Consider the following 23,695-nt stretch of genomic DNA (forward strand, 5'->3'; position numbering starts at 1 on the left):
AGTGGACACTTCATCAAGCAAGAAAGACTCACCCATTTTAGGAAAGCTGGTGAGAATCATATCATCACTTCTGGTTTACAGGGGAGTCAGAGTTTTCAAAGTTTCTGGGCTGGTAAGGGACCTTAGGCTGCAAAAAAACTTTGCAGAAGAAAAAACCAAACCAACAGACCTTAAGATGTCACCTCTTTATCTTAAAAAAAAGCCTTTTGAATATTTCAGTGATTGTTTTCCATTTCTGGTCAGGCTTGCTCCCTTTTTTAACCCTTGTTCAACTTGCAGACACTGAGATTACACACTGTTTTCTGTTCTCTAGATAGCTTTTGATATTGCCATAAGTATAGGGTCTGTACTAAGTAATAGGTAAAAGTGTTGCTAATTCCAAAAATTATGGGTCATGGTGGCTTGCCTCTTTTCATCCATGGAAGCCCAGAACAAGAAGAAGTCCTGCTCTTCTGGAAATGAAACCCTACAAACCCAGAATCATCAGGTTCAAACAAACATACTTCACGCAGGGCAATTTCACATGGGCAGCTCTTGCACAGACATTTAGAAAATCTGCCTGGGAAGCAGGCTTTGAGTGCCCCTTCAGAGCTGAACCTGCAGCACTCCCCATTATCCCTGTCACAGAGACAGGGGAGGTAGGGCATGGCAGTCAGAGCCCATCCCACTGTCCAGCCAGGTGCACAGCAGTGGGGTGCACTTGGGCAGCCCCAGCCCAGGCATCAGACACTCTCCTGGGGAAGGCGATGATGGGCTGCAGATCAGCCAGGATGTGGGTCTGTGGATGGGTCCAGGTTGGCAGGGCTGGTGGCCAGGCAGGGCAGACTGTGAGGAGCTGAAACCTGACCCTGCTGTGGCATCACTGGAGAAGCGGCTGAGAGCCTGGAACAGTGGTTGACATGGGGTCCTGGGCTGTGGGCAAGGTAGGGGCAGTCCTCAGGAGCTGTGCAGGGACAGTCAACACTTTGACAGGGACTTAACAATTTCCCAATTTTGTTAATTACATTTGTGGTTGCTGGTTGCTCAGTATTTAATCTTAGTTCAGTGTTAAGAGTCCTGCAGGTAAATCTATCTAAGAACACAGTTCCCTCTTCCAAGGAACTGAATTCTGTTTGTCGGACAGACACTTCCTTGGCTTTTCTGGTTTTCCAAAAGCCTGGTTGTGACAAGGGGTCAAGCAACACATTCTGCATAGATGTAGCAAGGACATTGACATCCGCAAGGAGGGTGTAGTGTAAGTGTATTTACACCCTGTGTAGTGTAAGTGTATTTATTGTCAGATAAATGCCACTCTCATAGTTCAGCTTGTTTAGCTTAGGGTCATCAAGGGGCTTCTTTCCTTCAATCCTCCCATTTGAATGTCACAGTTCTTCCTACTTGCCACTTACCTTCCCAGAGAGTCCAACAGGAGCAAAACACTCTAGAAAGCATATAGCTGTTCATTACTTATGAGTTCGTGGCTCTTTGAGCTTGAGAAGTTCCGCCCTTTGCCATACCAATGTGTAGAGTTTGCCAAAGTGTCAAAGGTCTTTCTGACCTGCCGACACTGTGGTAGCCATGATGGCTCTAAACCCAAACTAACATATTCTACCTGTAGACAGACATTTGGTGGTTCAGACCCACACCATATATCCATGTCAAGTCCACTCTGTGCCAGAGGAGAGGCTCTGTGTTGGTGCCTCTGCCTCACCACCAAAACCTGCAGGGGCCTCATTCACCATTTCAGGCCACAAAGCAGACACAAGGATGCCACCAGGCTGGTGCTATGATGTCTGTGCACCATCTCCCGCCTGAAAGGATGCCAGGCATTTACTTGAGGGACACACACATTTTATTTGGTTACATCAATCAAAGTACAAGTTCGAGACCAAGGGCACACCGAAGAATTACCAAATTACCAAGTCCTTGGAGGTGCCAGGTAGTTCTCAGAGGGGTTTCTCTCTTCTCTCATGGGAAGGAAAAATGGGTACTATCCACCTTTGGAGAAACACCTTTGGAACATGACTTGCTGTAATGCTATTCATTTGCTTATTTTCAGGCCTTGCAGTACACATCATATTTTATCTTTGCTGCCATCTTTGTTCCTCCTAAGGACTCTTGAAATTTCCGGAACATTTCTTCATTCTGAGCTTTAGAGAAGAGGTCTCTCCAGTTTCCAACAACCCCTGTGTACAACAAGTACCAAAAACTGAAGGAAGATGCTCCTGAGAGAAAATAATATCTAGGTGGCAATGGGGCAGAGTCATTGACTACACAAGGCAGGAAAGATCATATTTATTGCCCTGAGAGGTCTGATTGCCTCAGAGAGCAAAGATAGCAAAGATCAGAAGCAAAGGCTGTAGCCAGACAACAGGGAGCATTGCTGGTGGGCTGCCTGCAACGCCTCCTTCCCCAGAGGGGGATTTTCAAGGTGATTTTGTGAAGCTTTTACACAGAAAAAGAGGAATCTGATTTTTTCACAAAGGAAAGCTCATTTGTGAATTACTTCCTCTGAAGGGGGAAATTATTTTGTGGTAGGTGGTAGAGAGGAGAGTGGCTAAATCCCTCTTCCTCCAAGGCATGGTGAAGGAAATGGATTTTAAAAAGCTCATGCCTGCAGTATTCAGAAACGAGAGTCTTGAGGTCATGGGGAGCAGGTGGGCTGCCAGAACTCTGACCCTGGTCCCACATCTGTGAGAGACCATCTCTGGGGTCACCACTGATATGTCCATTGAGAGGAGGCATACAAAGCTCTTGCTGAGTAGGCAACAGGAAGATGCCTGTGAGGCCAGCAGAGCAGTGAGCAATGCATTCCCGTGAGTTTCAAGAGACTCTTGTCCAATTAGCCCACCTCCTCCAAAGGCTGACTTTCATGAAGTGCACATGCAGCCTCATCACCTGAACAACAGGAAAGAGCTGCACCATGATCCCTCTGCAATGAGTAACCATGGAGCCCAGGCAGAGTTGGTGTGTAATTTTTGGCATAACCTCACCATTGTTAGCCCCCACCTTTGCACCTCACTTACCTAACTAACCAGGGCTGCCACAGAAAAAGACAGCAATGGAAGCATGGAAGCAATGACTCAGGACATTAAGACTGGCACTCCGATAAGTTTCTCAAACACAGCCCCCAGACCTTATCAACAGCAGAAGCTTTTTGTACAGGTGGCACCAGAGGAGAGAGCTCACCCAGACAGTCCAGTGAGTTCATGGCTAAGTAGAGAAGCATACTCAAAACTCCTTCCAGAGTTCTGCTTCGGAAGGTACATCTCCATTTGCAGAGACTTACCTTTCCGGAAGAGGACGTCCCCAAACTTTCCATGGGTTTCATTGGATTTCTCTTTCATAGCTTTGAAACTGGTCTTCTTGGCAATTCTAAGAAAATCTTCCTCACAAAGGGAAAATCCAAAGAAGGAAGCAATCTTTTTCATCCCCACTATAGGGTCCTGCCCAAAGGAACATAGCACAGAGGTGAAACCAAAAGATTTGACACTGTGGCTGTGGCATGGAGCCAGAACCCTGTGGGAAGCCCAGCAGAGGAAGCTCCCTCCCACAGTGTCACCAAGGAATTCCAAGAGCTCCAAGAGAAAACCCTTCAGGCCAGGAAACCTACACATGCTGACCTCAGTTTCAAGGCCTTTTCTTCTTTCCTAAAATCTATGCTTCTGCCAGATTTAACCCCTTTCACAAATAGGCAAGGTTATCCTCCTCCTAACCTCCATGGGCTTCCCCCAAACATAAATTAGTAGCTCAGAAAGACACACCCTTCTAAAGCGGCCGACAGACTTGCCCCAAGAGTTTCCACTTCCCCACACCCATACATACTGGGAGGAATGCACAACACACTCATCCAGGAAGAGCTGGGTGAAATGCCACACCTCTTTGAGTTCCTCATAGCTTATTGTCATGATTGTCTCATTGTCAATGTATTTGTTCCATTCCACTAGGTAGTCAAAGTAGGATCCCCAGGCCACTGCAGACAAAGAAGAGGCATAGCTGTCTAGAGTACTCCCCAATACAGGCCCTTAACCAAATGAGAGGAGTCGGCCCAGACAGCTTTCTAAGCGAGGCATTAGAATGGTGAAGGATGACCAGCTCAACATGTCTGTTCTTTCTCCTGAAGTCAGTGCAGAATGCCCCAGGTCCAGCCACTTGATACTGCAATCAACAAGCTCTCTTGTGGGAAGGGAAAAGTCAGGCTGAAGCTTTCTCATGATTTCTCCATTCTAAGTGAGACAAAACTCTGGTTCTCTGCTACTCCCTGTTTCTGCCATAACAGGGGCCTGTCTGCCTGTTCTGGGAGTGCCTTGGTAAGGTATGTCACAGTATGATTCTCATGCCCAGGGCCCTGTGTATGCCACTCATGTTAGGAGAAATGCCAGGGGAGGTAGGCAAAGTACATTTTCCATTCATGAAGTCTGCAAAGAACTCATCCCAAGAGGTGGACGATGGCAGTGCTGGTAGGTCGTTGCAGAAGTGGTAATAGGAGACAGCCGAGTCCTTGGGGTTCCGAACTAGCACAAGGATCTAGAGGAAGAAAACACATAATCTGACTGACCAAAATGCCATCTTCTCAACACATCACATACAATCAATGAATCACAGAAACATAGTCCATCACTAGACCATGTCCGTAAGTACCAGATCTACATGTCTTTTAAATACCTCCAGGAACAGTGACTCAACCACTTCCCTGGCAGCAGTTCCAATGCTCAACAATCCTTTCTATGAAAAAAGTTTTTCTAATATCCAGATCTAAACCTCCTCTGGTACAACTTGAGGCCATTTCCTCCTGTCTTGTCACTTGTTACTCAGAGAAGAGACCAAGCCCCACCTGGCTACAACCTCCCTTTAGGTGGATGTAGAGAGTGGTAAGGTCCCCCTGAACCTCCTTTTCTGCAGACTAAACAACCCCAGCTCCCTCAGCTGCTTCTCCTAAGACTTGTGCTTCAAACGCTTCACCATCTCCATTGCCCTTCTCTGGGCATATGTCAGCACCTCAATGTCCTCCTTGTAGTGAGAGGCCCAAAACTGGACACAGGACTTAAGGTGTGTCACTCACCCATGGGAAGTACAGGGGGACAATCCTGCTGACCACACTGTTGTTGATCGAAGCCAGGATGCCATTGGCCTTCTTGTCCACCCAGGCACACTTCTGGCCACTGTTAATCAGCACCCCTAGGTCCTTTTCTACTGGGCAGCTTTCCAGCCACACTGCCCGCAGCCTTTAGTGGTGCATGGGATTGTTGTGATCCCCATTTTGTAGGACACAGTATTTACCTTATTTCACCTCATGCAATTGGCCTCAGCGCATTATCTGTCCAAATCCCTCTGCAGAACCTTCCTACCCTCCAGCAAATCAACATTCCTGCCCATCTTGGTGTTGTCTGCAAGCTTACTTGTCCACTAAAATTCACCACACTATACAATTCTGGTCTAATCCCTTTTCTTGAGCAAGAAACCAGAGCTTTGGCAGATCACTTGTTGCTAATGTGAGCTTCAGGCTGAAAAGAAGAAGCTTTTCAGTGATTCCCTTGAGACAGTCCTGACCTAGTTCCAATCCAGAGAAATTAGTTCACAATCTACTGGACAGGAGAGCCACAAACACTCTGTAAATATACCCTAGCTTCTCTCTGCAGTAATTCCCATCTAAGATTATCTTGGCCCCAGCCTGTGGTGGGCTTTCCACAGGTACCCTGGTTTTGAAGGCAAGTTAAAACAGACAGAATTACTGCTTGTCTTGCTCATTTTTCTGCCGCAAACATGGAAGCATCTTTCTGAAGGAGACCTGAAGGGGCAGTGACACTCAGCAACAAGCCCACCAATAGTAACCTCTTGAGTTGGCAAAGTTGCTGCTGGGAGAGGATGATTGTTCACAGCCTTGGCACACAGAGCTGTATCTTCAACCTTGGAAATGTGGCTGCGTATTGACCAGCTCAGGTGAAAATGCGGAAAAGACATCTCACACAGAGGAAAGCTGATTTAGGGTGGAAAGCTTTTGCAGGGTGAGGCAAAGAGAAGACTCACCTTAGCCTTGCTCTGGAAAATGGATGGAGGAAGGAGATCAGGTCTCAGATGGGTCACTATAATTCTTCTGGAAGGCAGCTGCTTCATCCTCTTTAAAGAAAGTGGAAAGAAATGTGACAGGACAGAAGTAGATTATTCAGTGAGTTGTGCCTTTTCAGTAATTGTGGATTATAAGAAAAGGTGAGACCAGAGAAGTAGCTTATCTCTTGGGAAACCCACAGGGATGCACTGTAGGTGGTTTAGGCTTCTGCCAACCTCTGCCACCAAGCACCATTTCACATGACACAGGCTTGAAGACAGGACACCCAAGAAAAAGGTCTTACTAATCAAACTCACTGGACCTATGGCAGGAGGGCCCTGTGGCTTCTGAGCCCTGCCTCCCCTCCGAGGCCCTTGTGAACTACGGGCAGTAGCACATGCTACTTGTGCAGCTCACAGTTGTTGTTAAGGCTCTAGACTCTCCATTACCTCTGAGATCAGCCATTGTCTTTCAGCTATTACTACCTGTAGGAAGAGCAGTGACAATATTTTCAGTTCCTGCTTACCTCATATATCCCGGGATCCCCAAATTCTAGACGCTGAAATGTCTCTAGCTTCTTCTCAGCATTTATTCTCTCTTTCATTTCCTCTTCTGTATATTTGGCATCTGCCAATTCCTTCACCATTTGTTCAAGCCAATTGGTTCCTGAAAGAATAAAGACACCAGTAGGACATCCATTCAACTTCACTTTTTCACGTAAACCTTGCTGATGGCATCCTGTCAGATTGGTTTCAAGTGAACCAGTTTGGCTCAGTGTTGTACTTTAACCTTCCAACAAGAGTGTGTGTGCTGGTTTTGGCTGCAATGGAATTAATTTTCCCCATGGTAGCTGATATGAAGCTGTGTTTTGGATCTGTGCTGAAAACAATGTTGATAACACGGAGATGTTTTAGTTATTGCTAAGCAGTGCTTACACAGTGTCAAGACCTTTTCTGCTTCTCACACTGACCTGCCAGAGTAGGTTGCAGGTGCACAAGAAATTAAAAGGGGACATAGATGGGACAGCTGACCCCAACTAACCCAAGGAATATTCTCTCCATATAGAGTCATGCTCAACAATAAAATTTGAGGGAAGAAGAAGGAAAGAGAGATGCTGAGAGCTACAGCACTTGTTTTACCATGTCACTGGAGATGGCTGAACATTTGATTGCTGCTAGGATAGAATGAATTCCTTACTTTGCTTTGCTTGCGCACATAGCTCTTGCTTTACCTATTTAACTGTCTTTATTTCAACCCATGACTCCCCCCACTTTTACTATTCTGTTTCCTTCCCCCACCCCGCCAGGGGTGAAAGAGTGAGTGGTCCTGTGGGGCCACTGAGTTGACCTATGAGTTGCCAGCTGAGGTTATATCACGGCCCTGGATAATAATCAACAAGGGTATGCCGAAGGTCAACAGGGGCAGAGCTATTAAGCAAATACTGTGAAGTGCTACCCTGCTTGCTTCAGAATCACATCCCATCCCACAGCAGAAGCAGACCTCTATTGCTCTTTTCAACTCTGGTACTTTTTGGTTACCTCAGACTACTCCTTGTGGAAATTACTCACAAGCTGTGTGTCTCCCAGCACTGGGCCAACTGAGTCATCTTTTGGCTGTTTCTGCTCTCCTTCCACAGTGCTGTCTTTGGGAACACTCTGTTCCCTCTTCCCAACCAGCTTCAGCTTAATGGTCTCTTCACTATTGACAGAGTTCAGCCTCATTCCCAATTCCCAGCTAGGCTTCTATAACTGGCAGCAGAAGGGTCATCAACCCAGCCACCAGACCATCACGCTCCTGACACCATCTTTGCACCAGGCTTAGTTGTCTCAGCCTCTGCAACCTGGCAAAACTGTGGGTGAGGGACTGGGCTCAGAGAGCCAAATCTCAGTTTTCAACTAACACCTCCTGCAGTGTTTAGGTGGATCCTCACGCATATAAACCATTTCTGCCTATGTTCAGCTCTAGAGGTTGCACACAAAGGTGATGTGATAAGAATCAACTTCCTCTTTTTCTGCAAATGACATATTAAGATATTTCTGTAAAGTCAATAGGAAAAAAATTAAGGAGTCTGAAATGCCCGCAGTGAAAGAGAGAGAAAATATGCAAAAAGCCTTGTGGCATTCATGTCTTTCCCTCCATTTAGATACAAAGAATCACCTGCATTCTGCTTTGCAGTAAAAATATGGAAACCACACTTCTGCTCTCACTAGCAGGATATATTCCCTGTCTTGCTCTTGCAGAGAGTAAGGTAACAACATACCTTCTTGCATTAGCAAGTGTGGTTAAAATATCAAGGGATGTGATTGTCCTGTTTTAGCTGGCACTGGTGTGTTCACCATTTGAATACTGTGTGCAGTTCCTAGACTGAACCAGAAAAGGTTTTGAGAATCTGGAGAAAGTCTGGTTGAATTGCCATGAAATTACTGGGAGCTGGAGCAAATGAACTGCATAGAAAGGCTTGGTTTACTCAGGCTAGAGATAGAAGAAAGAAGCCATGGGAGACTCTCACTGCAGTCTTCCACTACAGGAGGTTATAATGAAGACAGAACCTATCTGACAACAAGGGGATGTCTGACTTCATTGATGTAAAAACAAACAAACACAAACCCAACCTCCAAAAAACCACTATTGTAGGAAAACACTCAAAAGATTTCAGTGGATGGTAATCCTCCATCCTCAAAAGTTTCAAAATCCTTCTGGACAAGGCCTTGAGCAATGAAACCTAACTTTAGAGGTTAGATTTTTGCCCTGCTTTGAGCAGGGGGTTGTATTATTTGAACTCCAGATATGACTTACATGATTCTATGAAGTCTGATGTCGTCATAAACTTTTCTCAGGAATTACTGCTGTGTTAAGTTATGGCATTAAGTAATCAACTTCTGGATTGTAGCACTGTGCACTTGACTACTGGTCAAGAAAACACTTACCTGATTTAGGATAACCTACTAGAATCACATCATCACTCCTGGCTTCAAAGGATTTCAGAGCTTCCAAAGTGTCCGGGCTGCTAAATGTAAGTGGGTATAAAATACCTCTGTAGGAAAACAGCATGTCTTCTGGTGCCAGCTTGTCAGCCTCTGAAAAACATTTGTCCACTATTTCGATGATTCTTTCACTGTTTCTGGTCATGTTTGTATCCCTGTGTAACTCTTCCCAAACAGATACAGGCCGTCTTTCTACAATGCAGAAAAGCTCTACGCAACACACGAATTAAATAGGACAGGGCGTTCACTCAGGGGTGAAGGTGCAAGTCACTGATTAACTCTGTACTCTGTTAACCCCTTTAGGCATTACAGAACTCTATGAAGACTGACAATAGTGATATATGGTCTTTGCTGCAACTGATACTAAGAACAGGAACTATTGGGGCAACAACTAACAGAATTTAAAATGTTAAATTAAACCAAAGAAAGACCTGTAAAGGATATTTCCTGAGATATTTTTAACTGGTGAACAATGCAGTGCAATATGCCAACTGGACAAGGAGCATGTAGTGGACATCTGGACAGTGGACCTCAACCTGGCTTGCTATTGACTCCACTAATGGATACACATCCCAGAATATAGGTTCCTTACAGGCGGTGGCTCTGTCCTGCATTCAGTCACTGTAAGGCAATGTCCAGAGCTAAGGACAGGTGCCACCTAAACCAGACTTCTCCTGATGAAGTACTCACATCTGAGTATTTTATGTCATCAAATCCTACAGGGAGGTCACTTGCAGGTGAAGTTTTAACACTTATGTTCTGCATTAGTGTCATTAGTGTGAATCAAATTCGACTTGTACTACTTCACTTTAGTTTCTCTCTCCTCATGTCCATAATTTAATCTTTGGGTGAAATTGTTCCTAATGGGGCTGTTATTTGTATTCTGAATGACTCATTTTTAGAAGATAAGGAGTGCTGAGATGGTGAAATAGGTATCTCCACTGGTCATGCCAAGAGAGAGGCAATACAGGAAGGCAAATTACCCTGTGGAGGGTCCTTTCACTCTCTTTCATGCCCTTGAATACAGTATGGGTCTTGTTCAGTACCCATATATCAAACCCTTGTATCACATCCTTGTCTCTTTCTTCATAGATGGATATTAGACACTCAGTAAACCTATACACAAGCTTAATTAGACATGACAAAGTGTCAAATCAAAGTCATAGTTGTAAGACTTGGAAGATTGCCTAAAGTTACCTATAAAGAATAATTTCAAATTATTTTTCTGATCTCGTAAAATGCAGAACCATCAAAATAGACCATTTTATTGGAAATATTTTCTCTACCATTCTAGAGAATGTAGTAAAGTTGAAGACACTGTTCGTATATTATGCTTTCTGCAAGCTTTGTATTTGTTTTTGTTTTCAGCTTTTTGTCCATGTGTTAACTTTGAGTTGCAAAGGAAAATTTCCTCCTGTTTTCCAGTACTAGAGATTAAGGGCATCAAGAAATTAACATTTTTTTCTCTGGTCAGCTGCCTGAGAAATTTTCTTTGGAGCCAGCTTCCTGCATCCTGAGGGATTTCCATCACGTTTCCTTGCCTACATTAATTTTTTGACATGGTAGCTTGCCTTTTCCATTCTTCCACCTTCTTACCCCACTGAATGCAAGGGCCCACACAGTATCTCTGATGCAGCAAAGGCACATGAGGTTAATGCTCTGAATAACTCTGTCCTTCAGAGTGAGATTGTTAAGTGCACAAATGGACTGAATTCGAGCCTTGGGATGATACAGGAGAGGATAAACTGCAGAAACAGGTCATGGTCTGGTTCTCCATCAGATCAGCAAGGCCAGAATAAGATCTAAGCCTTTTTTTCTAGAACTGTCACCATGTTAGTCCTTGCTGAGTGTGATTCCTCAGGTCTTTTTATGCCAGCTCCTGCCTGACTGATTTACCCCCATCAAGTAACTGTGCCTTTGGCTTCCCTTTTTAAAATACAGTGGTTTATACTTACCTTTACTAAAGTTTTTGTTCCCTAATCTTCTCAATTTGTTATGTTTCAAATTGTTCTGACATTTTCCCTAGTACTTTCAGCCCTCTATTCTGATCCCCAGACTTAAATGTCAGTCATTTATGATACAGTATATGACATTAGTCTGCCCACCAGTGTTAAAAGCAATATTGAATATGACTAGGACTCACCACTAAAGGATATTGCTTTAATTGCCCTCCCATTTTTGTTGTCAACCAGTATATGAATGTGACCATGAGCATACTATTGCAACCAAGTTCATAATATCCATGTAACTAAGTGGATATTCCTGAAAGTATTGCTACTGCTGACAATGCTTCTGAATGCCTTTTATTGCTATTGTATGAATTTCTAAGAACATAAGTCTACTTTCAGTACTTTCATTAACCACATTTGTACAATTACCATCTCCACATAAATTTGTGTCTTTTTAGTCACATAATTTCAGGCCCTCCCCAATGCTAGCACCTCTTGTATTTTCTGTCAGTACCTTATTCAAGAGGTAGGTTATCTTAAGAAGGATCACAAACTGCTTTAACATGATGTATGCTCACTATTTTATTATCTTCAAAATGTTTCATGGTTGGTTGCTTTATTTTTGCTACTACATTTCTACGTATCAAGTTAAGGTGATCTATTTTGATTCTTCCTTCTCAAGTTTTTAAACACGGCTATCATTATGTTCTCCTCCAGGCATCTGGTACCTTTCTGTTTTATTACAGATAACCTGTAATTGTTCAAAGATGGTTTGCACCAGGACTATCTGCTGCGCTGCTTTTGAATCCATCCATTTTTTCTAAATACTGTATTTAGCATATATAGCTAAACTTCTAGAAACATATATAGCAACTTCTAGCATTCCTATCTCTTTACAAAACTCAGTATGCCCACATATGTCCAGGCAGAACCAACCAGCTTTAGAAGAATGAAGCAAAAAGTCTTTGAATACTTTATTCTTTCCAAGTGTATCTTTTAGTTTTATGTCTTATCTGCTTAGGTGATGGATCTATAAACTGTTTTTTCCTGTTTATAATTCAGCTATACAGAAAGAACCTTATTTTGCTTTTTATTTACAGAACAGGTGGCTGTTGGTCTCTGGACAAGTCTGAAATACTCTGTCTAGAGAGGCAAATACCAATGGCAGTACAATAGAGCTGGGTATAGTAATGTCTCGCACCATCACTCTTGACAATCCCACTATCTCAATAAAGCCATTTTCAAGAGAGACACAGACAAACCGGAGGTGTTCCAAGGGAGGACCACAAAGTTGAGAAGGCTCAGGTACAACCTCATCACACTTTCCAGTACTTAAAGGGCAGCTACAAAGAGGACAGAGGCTCTCTATTCATGAGACACCACGTGGAAAAGAAAACAGGCAGTGGGTTCAAGTTGCAACAGGAGAAGTTTAATCTTGACATATGAAGTAAATTCTTTACAGCAAGAACAATCATTTGCTGGAACAATGCTTCCAGGGACATGAGAGAATCCTCATCACTGGACGTTTTCAAGACATGATATCTAGATAGAATCTCATCTAGGCTCCCTTTCTCAGGCAAGCCTGTACCAGATGATTTTTCAAGGTCTCTTCCAACCTGGGCTGCTCTATGATCCTATAAAAAGCAGTGCCTCTGAGTGAATCTTGCCTATTAACATCAGCCTATAATCTGAAATCCATCTTGATGTTTTGCATTCAGAGCGATGAAAAACCTCAAGAATATTGATCCGTATTCCCCTTCTTTCTCCTCCCTCTGTCTTTGATTTAGTTTGTGCTGAATTCATGGAAGATATCATTAGGCTTCCGTCATACCCATATTTTTGCCAGTGATATCTTCTGTGAAGGTGTTGCCTGATTTAAAACATTTTTGAAGGAAAAATGATCTACATACTAAATAATTATAAATAGTCCAGAAAGATAGAATTTGGATAGAAAAAAAAAAGGGCATTTCCTTCCAGGTGATAGCTACTGGAGCAGGGCTGTTGAGTTTTTGTAAATATGATTAGTTGACATGTTCTTTAGCAATTGAGTGTAGCCAAAGAGCTCGCCATAAAACAAAAGGCCATTACTCATCATTGTCACTGTAAAGGCTGCTGCAATGATTCTTACAATAAATTCTAAGGTTCTCAGATCACTTGATCTAGTTTTCTAGCACATAGCATTCAGATGATTTGAGTATGCCTTGGAAAGTTCTTGTTCTAACCACATTTCATTACTCCTCAGGCTTTGCAGTACAAGTCATACTTCAACTTTTTTCCGAGTTTAGTTCCTGCTACATGTTCTTCGAATGCTTTGTCCATTTTCTCATTCTGATCTTCACTGAAAATATTCTTCCAGTCACTTACAACACCTTCAAAGAAGCAAAGAAACTCTTGAACACCAAGAAATGTTATTTTTTATTCTGGAGATCTGTCATTTTTATTGCATTGTACACAGAATACTGTTAATCCATTTTCAGATAAAACATTTTTCTACACTAATATCATTTTGTGAAATCAGTGGAGCTACATATATGTGAATAATCTTTTTTCTATAATGCAAAATAACATAGTCCTCTTTAGGTGACTGTGTTGAAAAAGGCAGCCTAAAGTCCTGTTTCCCTACATCTCTCTACTCCAGTCAGTTATGACTGGCAAAGTGGAAGAAAATGAAGAATTGATTAAGAATCATCTTTCAGGAGGCAGAGCTGGGTTTCTGTTTCTTTGGCAGCTTGAGGTTTTATCCACTTACTTCTTTAATGTAAAATGCAGAAATAGATTCTGACAACCACGTTGCCCTTCTCATGTCTGTGTCCCCTACACTACACTGCAAAAGGTGTTCTCTTTTGTTTCCTCTCCTGTGTGTACCTGGATTCTTGATTGCTTGACTTACTTCCAGTGTGTAAGAGTGAACAGGAATTTGGCAGTGGCCATTTCAGGAGATTCCTATATTCTCCTAAAAAGTGTGGTCACACCACTCAGGCTGAGTTTGGCCCGGTGCTGCCTGCTCAGGTAGGCATCTAATGGCTGGGTAATTGGTGATCCAGGCACAGAGGGGGAGAGGAGTTCAGACACTTGACAGTTCCTCCTTCCTGCCAGTCATCTGTGAGCCTCTAGAAGTGGCTCTGCTGTTAGAGCCTTGCTGGGTACCTTCCTCACCAGTGCTCCTTGAATAGTCTTCTCAAGAAAATCAGTGATAACCTGCTTGGTATTAACCTGCAATGCTAATATGAGTGCAAAAAAAAAGAACAAAAGGATGGCCCAAGTTCTTGAGTGACATTTCTACCCGTGAGCCACTTGGAGCTTCCTACCTTTGCGAAAGAAAACATCACCAAATGCCCCATGAGTATTCTCTGAGTTTTTCTTCATAGACTGGAAGCTGCTCCTCTCTGCCACAAACTGAAGCTCTTCCTCAGTCAGAGGAATTCCCAAGAAAGCAGCTATGTTTTTCACACCCAGGGCACGATTCTGGAAAGAGGTATGTAACATATGACATGACTTTCAAACAAATTATGCCTCTTTCCAAGGTGGTTACACTTCCCTATATCTCTCTGCTGGCTGCATATATAGGATATTCATAGACTTCACTAGGACTAAAGCGGTCCACAGTGTCGCTCTTCTCCCTAATTATTTTGGAGGAGATATGAGCTGTCTTCCTATAGATTACAAAGTATTATGCATGATTTACAGGTGAGCAAAAGCTATACTGTTGAATACATAAAAGCTCCTTCCAAAAAAATTTAGTGGGGATTTAGATTTACAATTATTTGGGCTTATATCACAGATAAATAAAAAACGAAAATCATTTTCACAAACAAAATTTTAAGAAGGCTTTGGAGTTTGAATTTCAATTTTTCTTCCCTTAAAACAAGAATCTGTCTCACACAGTTTGAATACCCCACATGAAAGTAATAGTGAATTGGCTAAGGAAAAAATGTCCCTTGAAGTATAAAATATTTGTAGCTACTGATAACCTTACCTCTTTTAGCTCTTCATAAGTTATTGTCATAATATTTTCTTCATCAATGTATTTGTTCCATTCAGAAAGGTATTCAAGGTAGCATCCCCAGGCCACTAAATAAAACAAAAGAATCCTAAGATGAAGCAAAAATGAAGATTATACGAGCTCCTTAGAAAATAAACCAAGACTTACTCATTAAGTCGTCTCAGCCAAGGGCTTTATTAATCATATCTATGGCAGAGTTTACACCCTTCTGTGGGAATTATGGCTTTTGCTCCAGGCTCAGGCGTATGATGCCATTTGTAAGTAAGAATAGTAAAACTTGTTAGAACTTCAAGAGAACTGTGAGTCCACCCAAAAGTTTTCATCTTGCAGACCATCTTGCAGACTCCCTTAATCCGGTCTAAAACCTTGGTGAACCCTCCCTTCTGCTGGCCGTGTGCTGTGATAAACTCGTAATGTTAAACCAGTGGTATTGTTTTCTCTCTTTTTAATACATTGGACTTAGTCCACTTTTTAATTCACTAGACTTAGTCCTAATAATTCCTTTCATCCAATTTGGCATGGAGGTGATGATATGACTCCATGGACACAAGATGATGGACATGGGAGAGGAAGGGTAAAGAGGACCCAAGACAGAGATAAGGAAGAGCTGCTTCTTCCAGGAAAAATATCAGTCTGTACTACAAGTTAAAGAGTTTGTGAAAGTGCAGTTTTGACGAATATTTATCCTCAAGCAGTAAGACAAGTACAGTAAATTTCAGTTCAGATTTCTAATTCTCTGTCTTTAATCTCTGCTTTTGTACTGGAAACCAAAAAATCCTGGTGAAGCTGATTTACTGAAGTACAAGGGTTTTGAGGCAAAGACAAATCACACAGACAGATGATTCACACAGACAGAAAAATATACTGTACATTTCTTTGTCATGAAATCTGTGAAGAAATCATCCCAGGTCTCATAGGAGGGAAGAGTAGCGATGCCATTGGAAAAATGGTAAAAAGATGTAGCTACATCTTTTGGATTACGAAGCAGTAACAGTATCTAGAAAAAAATTAAATTAATTATTTGTAGAGAAAGACATAGCAGACTATAGCATTAAAAATAATAATAATAATAATAATAATAATATACTTTATAACTGCAGTTGGGGTTTTCTAATACCTCATGTGCTACTTGCAGAAGTAGCAGTTTCATTCTGCATTCAGAAGGTGCAGTATTTAACTTTGCTTTGGTACCATGAGAAGGTGGTTGCCTATAATTATTAAAGTATCTTTTACAGATGAACCAAATTAATTATGCTCAATACAAGCATAGCTCATAATTTAGGCATCAGGGAAAAATCACAAAAATAGAAATTCTCTCTGAAATTTGACACATCAAAGTCCTCACTTGCAACAATGCCATAAAATTCCTCCCACAGGAAATCATGCCAAAATACATTTTGCCTCTGGAGGATTTGTTTAAGCCCTGCAACTCTCTTGTGGAAACTGCCACAAAGGTGCCAATAAGGACAAACTGAAGTTAAGTGAGATGAATGGCACTATTTAAACAGGCATGTAGAAATGGCCAGGCTAAACACTTAAGTATAAGAGTGATTCTGAAAATTGGCAGAAAAGTACTACACTGGCTTTTAAAAAATATCTGTTGGAGTGTTTGCTTTTAATACATTAAAATGAGCACTCACCTTGACTTTGTTTTTGAAGATAGACTTGGGAAGATTTTCAGGACGAAGATGAGTAACCATAAATCTTGGACAAGGCAATTTGGTCATTCGCTTTAAGAATTGGAAGGAGGAAAGCAGACAGTTCAGTTAGTACAAATAATCTTTTCAGTAACCTATGCTAAAATATTGCCTTGATAAACTTATCAATAGTTATTGGCTGACGGAAGTGCTTCTTTTTTTTTTTTTTGGTGAGAGTTGCCCTGGGATATTATTGGGCTGCTCTGAGTAGCTCTAATCTTCCAAAGCCCCTGAACAATTGGAAAAAGACTATCCATTGTTAATTCTCTGCAGTGATAATTCTCTTCAGTTCTGTAAGACAAGGGATCAAATCTAGAGGTAAGGTACAGATTGGCTATGTGTGAAAGCTGAAGCAGCTCAAGGACTGAGAGAGGGGGTGAGGCAGAAGAGCTAGTAAAAGAGACAAAAGCTACTATTTCATTATTTGACATTTCATGAAGCTCTTCTTAAATACAAAAGATGCTATGTTGAATTTCTGAAGTTCTTGTGTATCTCACGGGTATGTGCTCCTCTCACTCCCACTGAAGTGTTCATTTATCCCTCAGTTTTTAGCAGTCTGAATGAGATTCACCCTGACCAGATGCCACACAAAGAGAAGTGGTAAATTTCTTATCAAACAATGGAATAGTTCATACATTGTATATTCCGTATTTGAAGCATATAATTTTGATAATTTCCATACATATTCTGTTCCTACCTCATATTTCTCAGCATCTCCAACTTCAAGGTAGGGAAATTCTCCTAGTTCTTCATCATTCACATTGCTTTCCCTACCCTGTGTTTTCTTTTTAGATACAGCTATCAGGTCATTTATGATCTGACTCAGCCAGTTTGTGCCTGAAAGAAGAAAAACACAGAATTGCTTGTAAAACTTTTAGAATGACCAGAAATGGGTTTGCCGGGGAAGTCAAGAGGTGATAGTACTACTAGGTGAGTTACTTGGCCTCCTTTCATGTGATACAATCCCAGCTGACTACCTGGACAATCACCTCTCAAGGTCCTTCCTTTGCTCCTCATAAGGACCTATTTCTCCAACTTGAATGGTTCAGTACACCATAAATTAACTTGTATATTGTAAACCAACTAATGAAGGAGAAGAACCACTAAGATTCAACTAGGAAAGCCTGCATTAATGTAATAAATTTTATTGTGACAAATATAAGGGAGGCTGGGGTGGTAAACCTGTGCTTTAAAACCTAATGTATTAGGGGTTTTCTGGTGTGCTGGATTATTTTAGGAAGAAAGATGGGTCACAGTACTTCAACACAGGAACTGAACTAGATCTGAAAATTGTGCTGTAGGTACTCATTTTCTTTAACAATAGGAAAAAGCTCTGTGAAGTGACATTTCCTATACCCATTTATTATGATTTTATTCAAAACATATCAAAGAGCCTCTATAGATTTCCCATCTTTAATTTACCATTTCCTGACTTCTGGACCCTGAGTTCCTACATCTTTCTCATTACAGTCTTAACAACTGCATTGAAGTGCATAACATTTCTTCAGAAAGAAAATACAGTAAAAAAGCAAAAACTTGACAATCTTGTCAGCTGTGGCTGTCTACTGTAAGGCAGTGGACCAATTGCTGGAAGAGAGAAACAGCTAGATTAAAGTGGATATGAGGCACATCTAACCCAAACCTGTGGCTCTGATGTGGACCAGTGCTTTCAGGCAGAAGGAGCAAATATGTAGGGTAAACATGTAACCCTAGCAAAGATCTCGTCTGATTTTGCAGTAATTAAAGAACAGTGTAATAACTTCAAGGACAACAGAAATATTTTTGATAGCTATTTCCTGACATCTATGTGAAATAAACTAAGGAATATTCAGCATTTGAAGGTACCAAAAGCTCCATTCTGTGTAAAAACATAAAGCTCTTAACTTTACAAATCTAAATGTGAGAACAGATCCTGTAATATCAAGAGATCTAGTTATCTCTGGCATAAAAAACTGTATTTTAATTCTCTCCAGTTTGTGCATTTAACTCCATAACTATTAAAAGTAAAGATAACAAAAACCTTTATATGCTACAGAAAAGAAAATCAGATTGTCTTTCTAAGTCTTTTGGAAAATTTCACAAATAATGTATTCATAATTAATTTGTTGTGCATTTTGAGAATGAAATAACTTTTACAAAATTTCTGAACATTCTAAATAGTATATTCTATTATAAATATATATTATTTCATAGAATATATAATATTTTGCAGTATACAACATACATTGCATATATTTAGTACAAACCTTATTACTTGCTATTACAGAACCTTATTTAAGAAAAAAAAATATATATATTCACCAGATTTAAGGTATCCCGCCAAAACTATATCATCACTTCTGGCTTCAAAAGACTCCAAGGCTTTAAATGTTTCAGGACTGCAAATGGTGATAGGGTAGCGAATTCCTTTGTAAGAAAAAAGCAGTTCATCACGATGCATTGAGTTAGCAGCTGCTACTGCCTTATCTACGAGATCCGTAAATATTTTCTTGGGCTTCTCCATTCTTCTCACACACACAGACTGTCACAATGTGAAGTGCTAGGTAGAAAGAGAAACCCACAGATTGCCCTTTATTAGGTGCTTGCTTTGTTATTTGAGGTTTTTCTTGATCCTATGGACAATAATTTCCTACTCTTCATGAACCTGTAAAGAAATATGCAGCTCCAGTCAAAGACCTTAAGTAATTTGAACCTTTTGAAATCAATAGAAGTTGAACATTAACAAGATAAGCAGCCAAATGCAATTGCATTCTAGGATAAAGATCTTAGATAATTTTAAAACATCATGCCAAAACGTCTGTGATTACAACACAGAGTTTATGAACAGAATATAACAAAATAGAATGACATGAGTTGCAGACTGGAATTTAAATGTCATGATCAAAATCCTCAAGGTAGTTCTCTTTCCAGTACTCACTCTGCTGGGATTTTCTTTTTTTTTTTAGATACATCACTCATCATTCTCACCAAAGTAAGATCAAATGTGTTGGGATTGGGAGAGAAAATGTTCAGTGCAGTAGAGACTGAGCTGTGGAAAGTCCTGAGTGTGGCTGACTGCTCCCTCCAGCTCATGCCCAGGAGAGCACGTGCACTCCTTGGCTACGCTTCAGACTGCACTGCAGAGGTGTGTTTTTCTGCTGGTTACATGAAAATTACTCATTTATACATTTCCTTAATGAGCTCAATCATTGTTTAACAACTGATTAGTCATTAGGGAGTTGGTAATAATATAACTGCAGCTACATGTTCACAGTGATCAGTGTTTGTCATGCACTTCAGATGATGATCTTCTGACTGCACTGACCTCAGCAAAAGAACTGGCTTTAGGCTCAGGTTCAATATTTAAGTCTCTGGCAAGAAGATGGATGGGTCACAACAAAACCGAGAAAATAGTTCCCCCAAAAAATTATGCCAAGCATTTACATGCTATCCTTTCTAATCTCCATCTTTTGAATGCTGCCTGTTGGGCACTTGAAGGAAGAGGACCATGGGTGCTTCTTCCATTTGCTCCCCGGAGGGATTCAAGCCTGGTGCCTGAGGCATAATGCAGTGCTCGTGGGATGATCTAGCCCTACATTTTTACATCAACTTTTTCAGTCCATACAAAATCTTTTATTTCCCTTTCATCTCCCTTTTTTCTGTAAAACTGTGTCAACATAGAAAGACTACCTATGTACAGGCATAATCTGAAACAGGTGGATATCATATGGCCTGATCCATATGTTGAAGGACACCTGTGTCAAAGAGCAGCCAGCTGGCACCATCTGCATCATTTCACTGACATCAGCTAAAAATTGCTGTCCCAAATAGCACCTTTGCTGATTCTTGATGTGAAACTGGCCACCCTAGCAAAACAAAAAGCAGCTTGCTTAATTTTTCTTCCTTACCTTCCCTTGGCATTAAACTTTCATGGACTGAAGATAAGAAAATATGTTTAATTGGGTTTTTTTACCTGCTGGCAAAAAAATTAGTTGGGACAGTCCTCCCGTAAGGGTGGAAAAAGAGGGAAAATGGTATGTAAATTATCAATGTCTTTCATGGAGCAGCATAGCATTGGAGAAGAGTTTCCAAAATTCAAAAAAATATTCCAAAGAAACTTCCGGAGGATTTCCATTGTATCTTTGCAAGAAAGGGTAATAAGCCAATTATTTCTGGGAGGCATGTTTTATCCTTAGGAACCAGCAAAAAAACCCAAACCCTGTATTAGTGGAGGAAAAAACAATTAGAAGACATAAGTCATGAGGAGGGATTTTGAAGGGAGTTAAATTTCTTGGAGAAAAAAAAAGAAGCAGGATCAAGATTTAGTAATGTGAGCCTTTGCTACAGCCATCCACCATGACACCTGAGCTGGGAGGTGGGAGGAGAGTCCCTCTCTCCATCCATGTGATACAAGACCCTCTGATCCTGCCAAATACTGAACCCAGAGACTGACAGAAAACATCGCTTGATTTAAAATTCCTAAGAAGCAGCTTTAAAAATAGGGAGATTAAAAACAGATTAAAGGATTTGATTGTCTCCAGATCAATGGTATTTGTTGTTCAAGCCACCACAGTTCCTCTGAAGGTTTCTGACTTCCCATGCTTACCAGACCTGGTCTTTCCTGATTGTGGAGCTCTGTGGAAGGAGGCTGGTGACTTTTCTGTGATAGCTACAGGAAACTGTCAGCTGGCCCTTTCATTGTGGACTGATCTGCTTATGCAGATCCATTCCCTGTTAAATGAAACAGCCTCAAAAAATGAAGGCCTCAAAACATGTTCTCCCAAGTGCTGAATAAGAAGACGTATGTTTTTATAATTGTTTCTATGATCTGCATTTATCTCAGTAAAACTCTGGAGAAGGCTTCCATAAATTAGTCCTCTAAAATTACCTACTCCGTTTTAAGACAGATCCATTAAGACAGATCCATTCAAGAAGGTACCTTAAAACTCCCCTGATCATTCATCTGCAACAACAACAACAACAAAAATTCAAAAAGCAAAGCCTTCAGGGATAGGGACATTCCCTGGACTTCTCTGAATGAGCCCATGAAAAGCAGGGCTTAAAATAGAATTGGCTCTATAATGGAAATGTCATATGTGGCATTTTCCCTTTGAATAATTTAGTGTGTGTCTGATCAAAGGAGAATCAAAGCCTCCAAACAGAGCCCAGGGTGGTAGGATGCCTTAGGTTATGTGATGAAAGCTTGTCTGCACACCCACAAAGGAGCACATTAAGACAATGAAGGGGGAATCGAAAAGGTACCCTGCCCAGACACTCCCATGACATCAGCTCATCAAAGGCCTGTATCCACAAGCCCAGAGGAGCTCAGGCAGAGAGGAACACAAGTTAAGGACTCTTAAAAAGGGACTGGACCCTGTGCAGGACCCTTCCACAACTGTTCCAGGAGAGCTTCAGACCCAGTGTCCTGGTGTGAAGATGACCCATCAAAATGATCAGTGCAGAACGTTTTGAAGACTGGAAGGGGCTGCTGTCTTGGGGTATAGACACATTAAGAAATGCAGGGGAACAGCCTTTCATGATTGCACTTATTATGTCAGGATTGCATGATAGGTATGAAACAACGGCCACTAAACAAATTATTTACCAGCCTGCATGACATTACTAATGTTGACTTTACAGTATAGGAAATACTGAAACAGAGATGAAAAATAACTAAACCTCAGTACAAGATCAGGGTTGATTTTCTTGACTTCTCTAAAAAACACTTTGGGCCGGAGGACTAATCTGTTGTAAAATTTTCTAGGATTCTCCTTCATCTTTTCTTCTCCTCTTGAACTGTAGTCTTTTTTGTGATGGTCACCTTCCCTGACCAGATCAAAGCTCACCACAGCATCATATTAGACCACTATAGATTGTCTACAGAAGCATACCCCTGCTCTGTCTTTCTGCTATCCAAGATTTCCCACATCTCTTCTAAACTTTCTTCTCACAGCTTTTTTTGGGCTCAGCTTTGCTGTCTCTGGAGAGTTTCCATTCTTGTAACCCCCTCTCTGGAACAAGGTAGGAAAAAAGCAATTTTCCACAGCTTTCATCATCTCTACTAATGTATTGGCTAGTTGCCAAAGTTGAAATGGCTAACTACCCTCTCCCTCCTGTTAATACTACACAAACTAATATGAAAGAACAAGCCAGTAAATACAGAGAATGTCATTACACACAATGCTGGAGAGATAATCGTATTCTAGCCTAAAGATGCATGTTAACAATCTCCCCAAACCATCACCTGGTCTCAGTGGGTATGTAGTTAATTTTCTTTCCAGTAGCTGGTAGAGTGCTGTGTTTTGGATGAGAATAGTGTTGATAACACACTGGTGTTTTAGTTGTTGATATTAATGCTTATCCCAAGTCAAGGACTTTTCAGTTTCCCATGCTCTGCCAGCCAGCAGGTGCATAAGAAGCTGGGAGGAAGCACAGCCGGGACAGCTGACCCAAACTGGCCAAAGGGATACTCCATATCCCATAGAGTGTCATGCCCAGTAAATAAACTGGGGGGAGTTGGCCAGGAGGGGATGATCACTGCTCAGGGACAGGATGGGCATTGGTGAGCAGGTGGCAAGGAATTGTGTTGTTAAGAGCTTGTTCCTTTTGGGCTTTATTCTCTTTTTCTTTTTTGAACAATTATTAGTTATTCGTAGTAATTATAATTTTGTTTTTATTATAATTTATTTCAAGTATTAAACTGCTCTTACCTCAACCCACAGGTTTCACCTCTATTTGATTCTTCTCCCTATCCCACCAGTAGCAGGGGAGGGTGAGGAACTGAGTTAGAATTTGTGTGGTACTTAGTTGCTGGCTGGGGTTAAACCATGACACACCAAAAGAAATTTATTTCCTTGCTTGTTCGTTTTATCTGATCTTTCCCAGCTATATTAGTGATATGGATTTTAAAAGTTGGAAGTCTCTGGCAAGAACTTCTTTACTAAATAAATGTGAGGAACCAAGTCAGTGACCTGAAGAAATCATCTGTTATCTCACTGTGTATCTATACACCTTGACATTAAAAGAGGAAGGGGAAGAAACAGGAAGAAAGAAGCAAA

At 41.2% G+C, this 23,695-nt stretch overlaps 2 protein-coding genes across 2 annotated transcripts; both read right to left on the reverse strand.

The window, feature by feature from the left end:
• Positions 1-1,813: 1,813 nt before the first annotated feature.
• Positions 1,814-9,221, reverse strand: LOC116440983 (sulfotransferase 6B1-like). The gene is made up of 7 exons (XM_032102395.1): positions 8,953-9,221; positions 6,552-6,691; positions 6,007-6,096; positions 4,380-4,506; positions 3,858-3,952; positions 3,269-3,425; positions 1,814-2,165 (listed from the first exon to the last, which is right to left on the reverse strand). The coding sequence occupies exons 1-7, from the start codon at positions 9,152-9,154 to the stop codon at positions 2,035-2,037; spliced, it is 942 nt and encodes a 313-aa protein (XP_031958286.1). The 5' UTR covers positions 9,155-9,221; the 3' UTR covers positions 1,814-2,034.
• A 3,144-nt stretch (positions 9,222-12,365) lies between these two features.
• On the reverse strand, positions 12,366-19,290 carry LOC116440984 (sulfotransferase 6B1-like). The gene is made up of 7 exons (XM_032102396.1): positions 18,960-19,290; positions 17,356-17,495; positions 16,602-16,691; positions 15,832-15,958; positions 14,935-15,029; positions 14,267-14,423; positions 12,366-13,327 (listed from the first exon to the last, which is right to left on the reverse strand). The coding sequence occupies exons 1-7, from the start codon at positions 19,159-19,161 to the stop codon at positions 13,197-13,199; spliced, it is 942 nt and encodes a 313-aa protein (XP_031958287.1). The 5' UTR covers positions 19,162-19,290; the 3' UTR covers positions 12,366-13,196.
• Between the last annotated feature and the right edge of the window lie 4,405 nt (positions 19,291-23,695).

This window comes from Corvus moneduloides, chromosome 3 (assembly GCF_009650955.1).
Source record: "Corvus moneduloides isolate bCorMon1 chromosome 3, bCorMon1.pri, whole genome shotgun sequence".
NCBI classification, from domain to species: Eukaryota; Metazoa; Chordata; class Aves; order Passeriformes; family Corvidae; genus Corvus; species Corvus moneduloides.

Bases quoted from the DNA above. Each gene is read 5' to 3' on its own strand.
- LOC116440983 (XM_032102395.1), bottom strand. From the start codon at position 9,154: ATGACCAGAAACAGTGAAAGAATCATCGAAATAGTGGACAAATGTTTT. The intron at 4,507-6,006 runs GTGAGTCTTCTC...TTCTTCCTCTAG, and splicing joins TTTTCCAGAGCAAGGCTAAG to ATCCTTGTGCTAGTTCGGAA. The intron at 2,166-3,268 runs GTAAGTCTCTGC...TGTTGTACACAG, and splicing joins GGACGTCCTCTTCCGGAAAG to GGGTTGTTGGAAACTGGAGA.
- LOC116440984 (XM_032102396.1), bottom strand. From the start codon at position 19,161: ATGGAGAAGCCCAAGAAAATATTTACGGATCTCGTAGATAAGGCAGTA. The intron at 15,959-16,601 runs GTGAGTGCTCAT...ATTTTTTTCTAG, and splicing joins TCTTCAAAAACAAAGTCAAG to ATACTGTTACTGCTTCGTAA. The intron at 14,424-14,934 runs GTAAGGTTATCA...ACCTCTTTCCAG, and splicing joins CTTATGAAGAGCTAAAAGAG to AATCGTGCCCTGGGTGTGAA.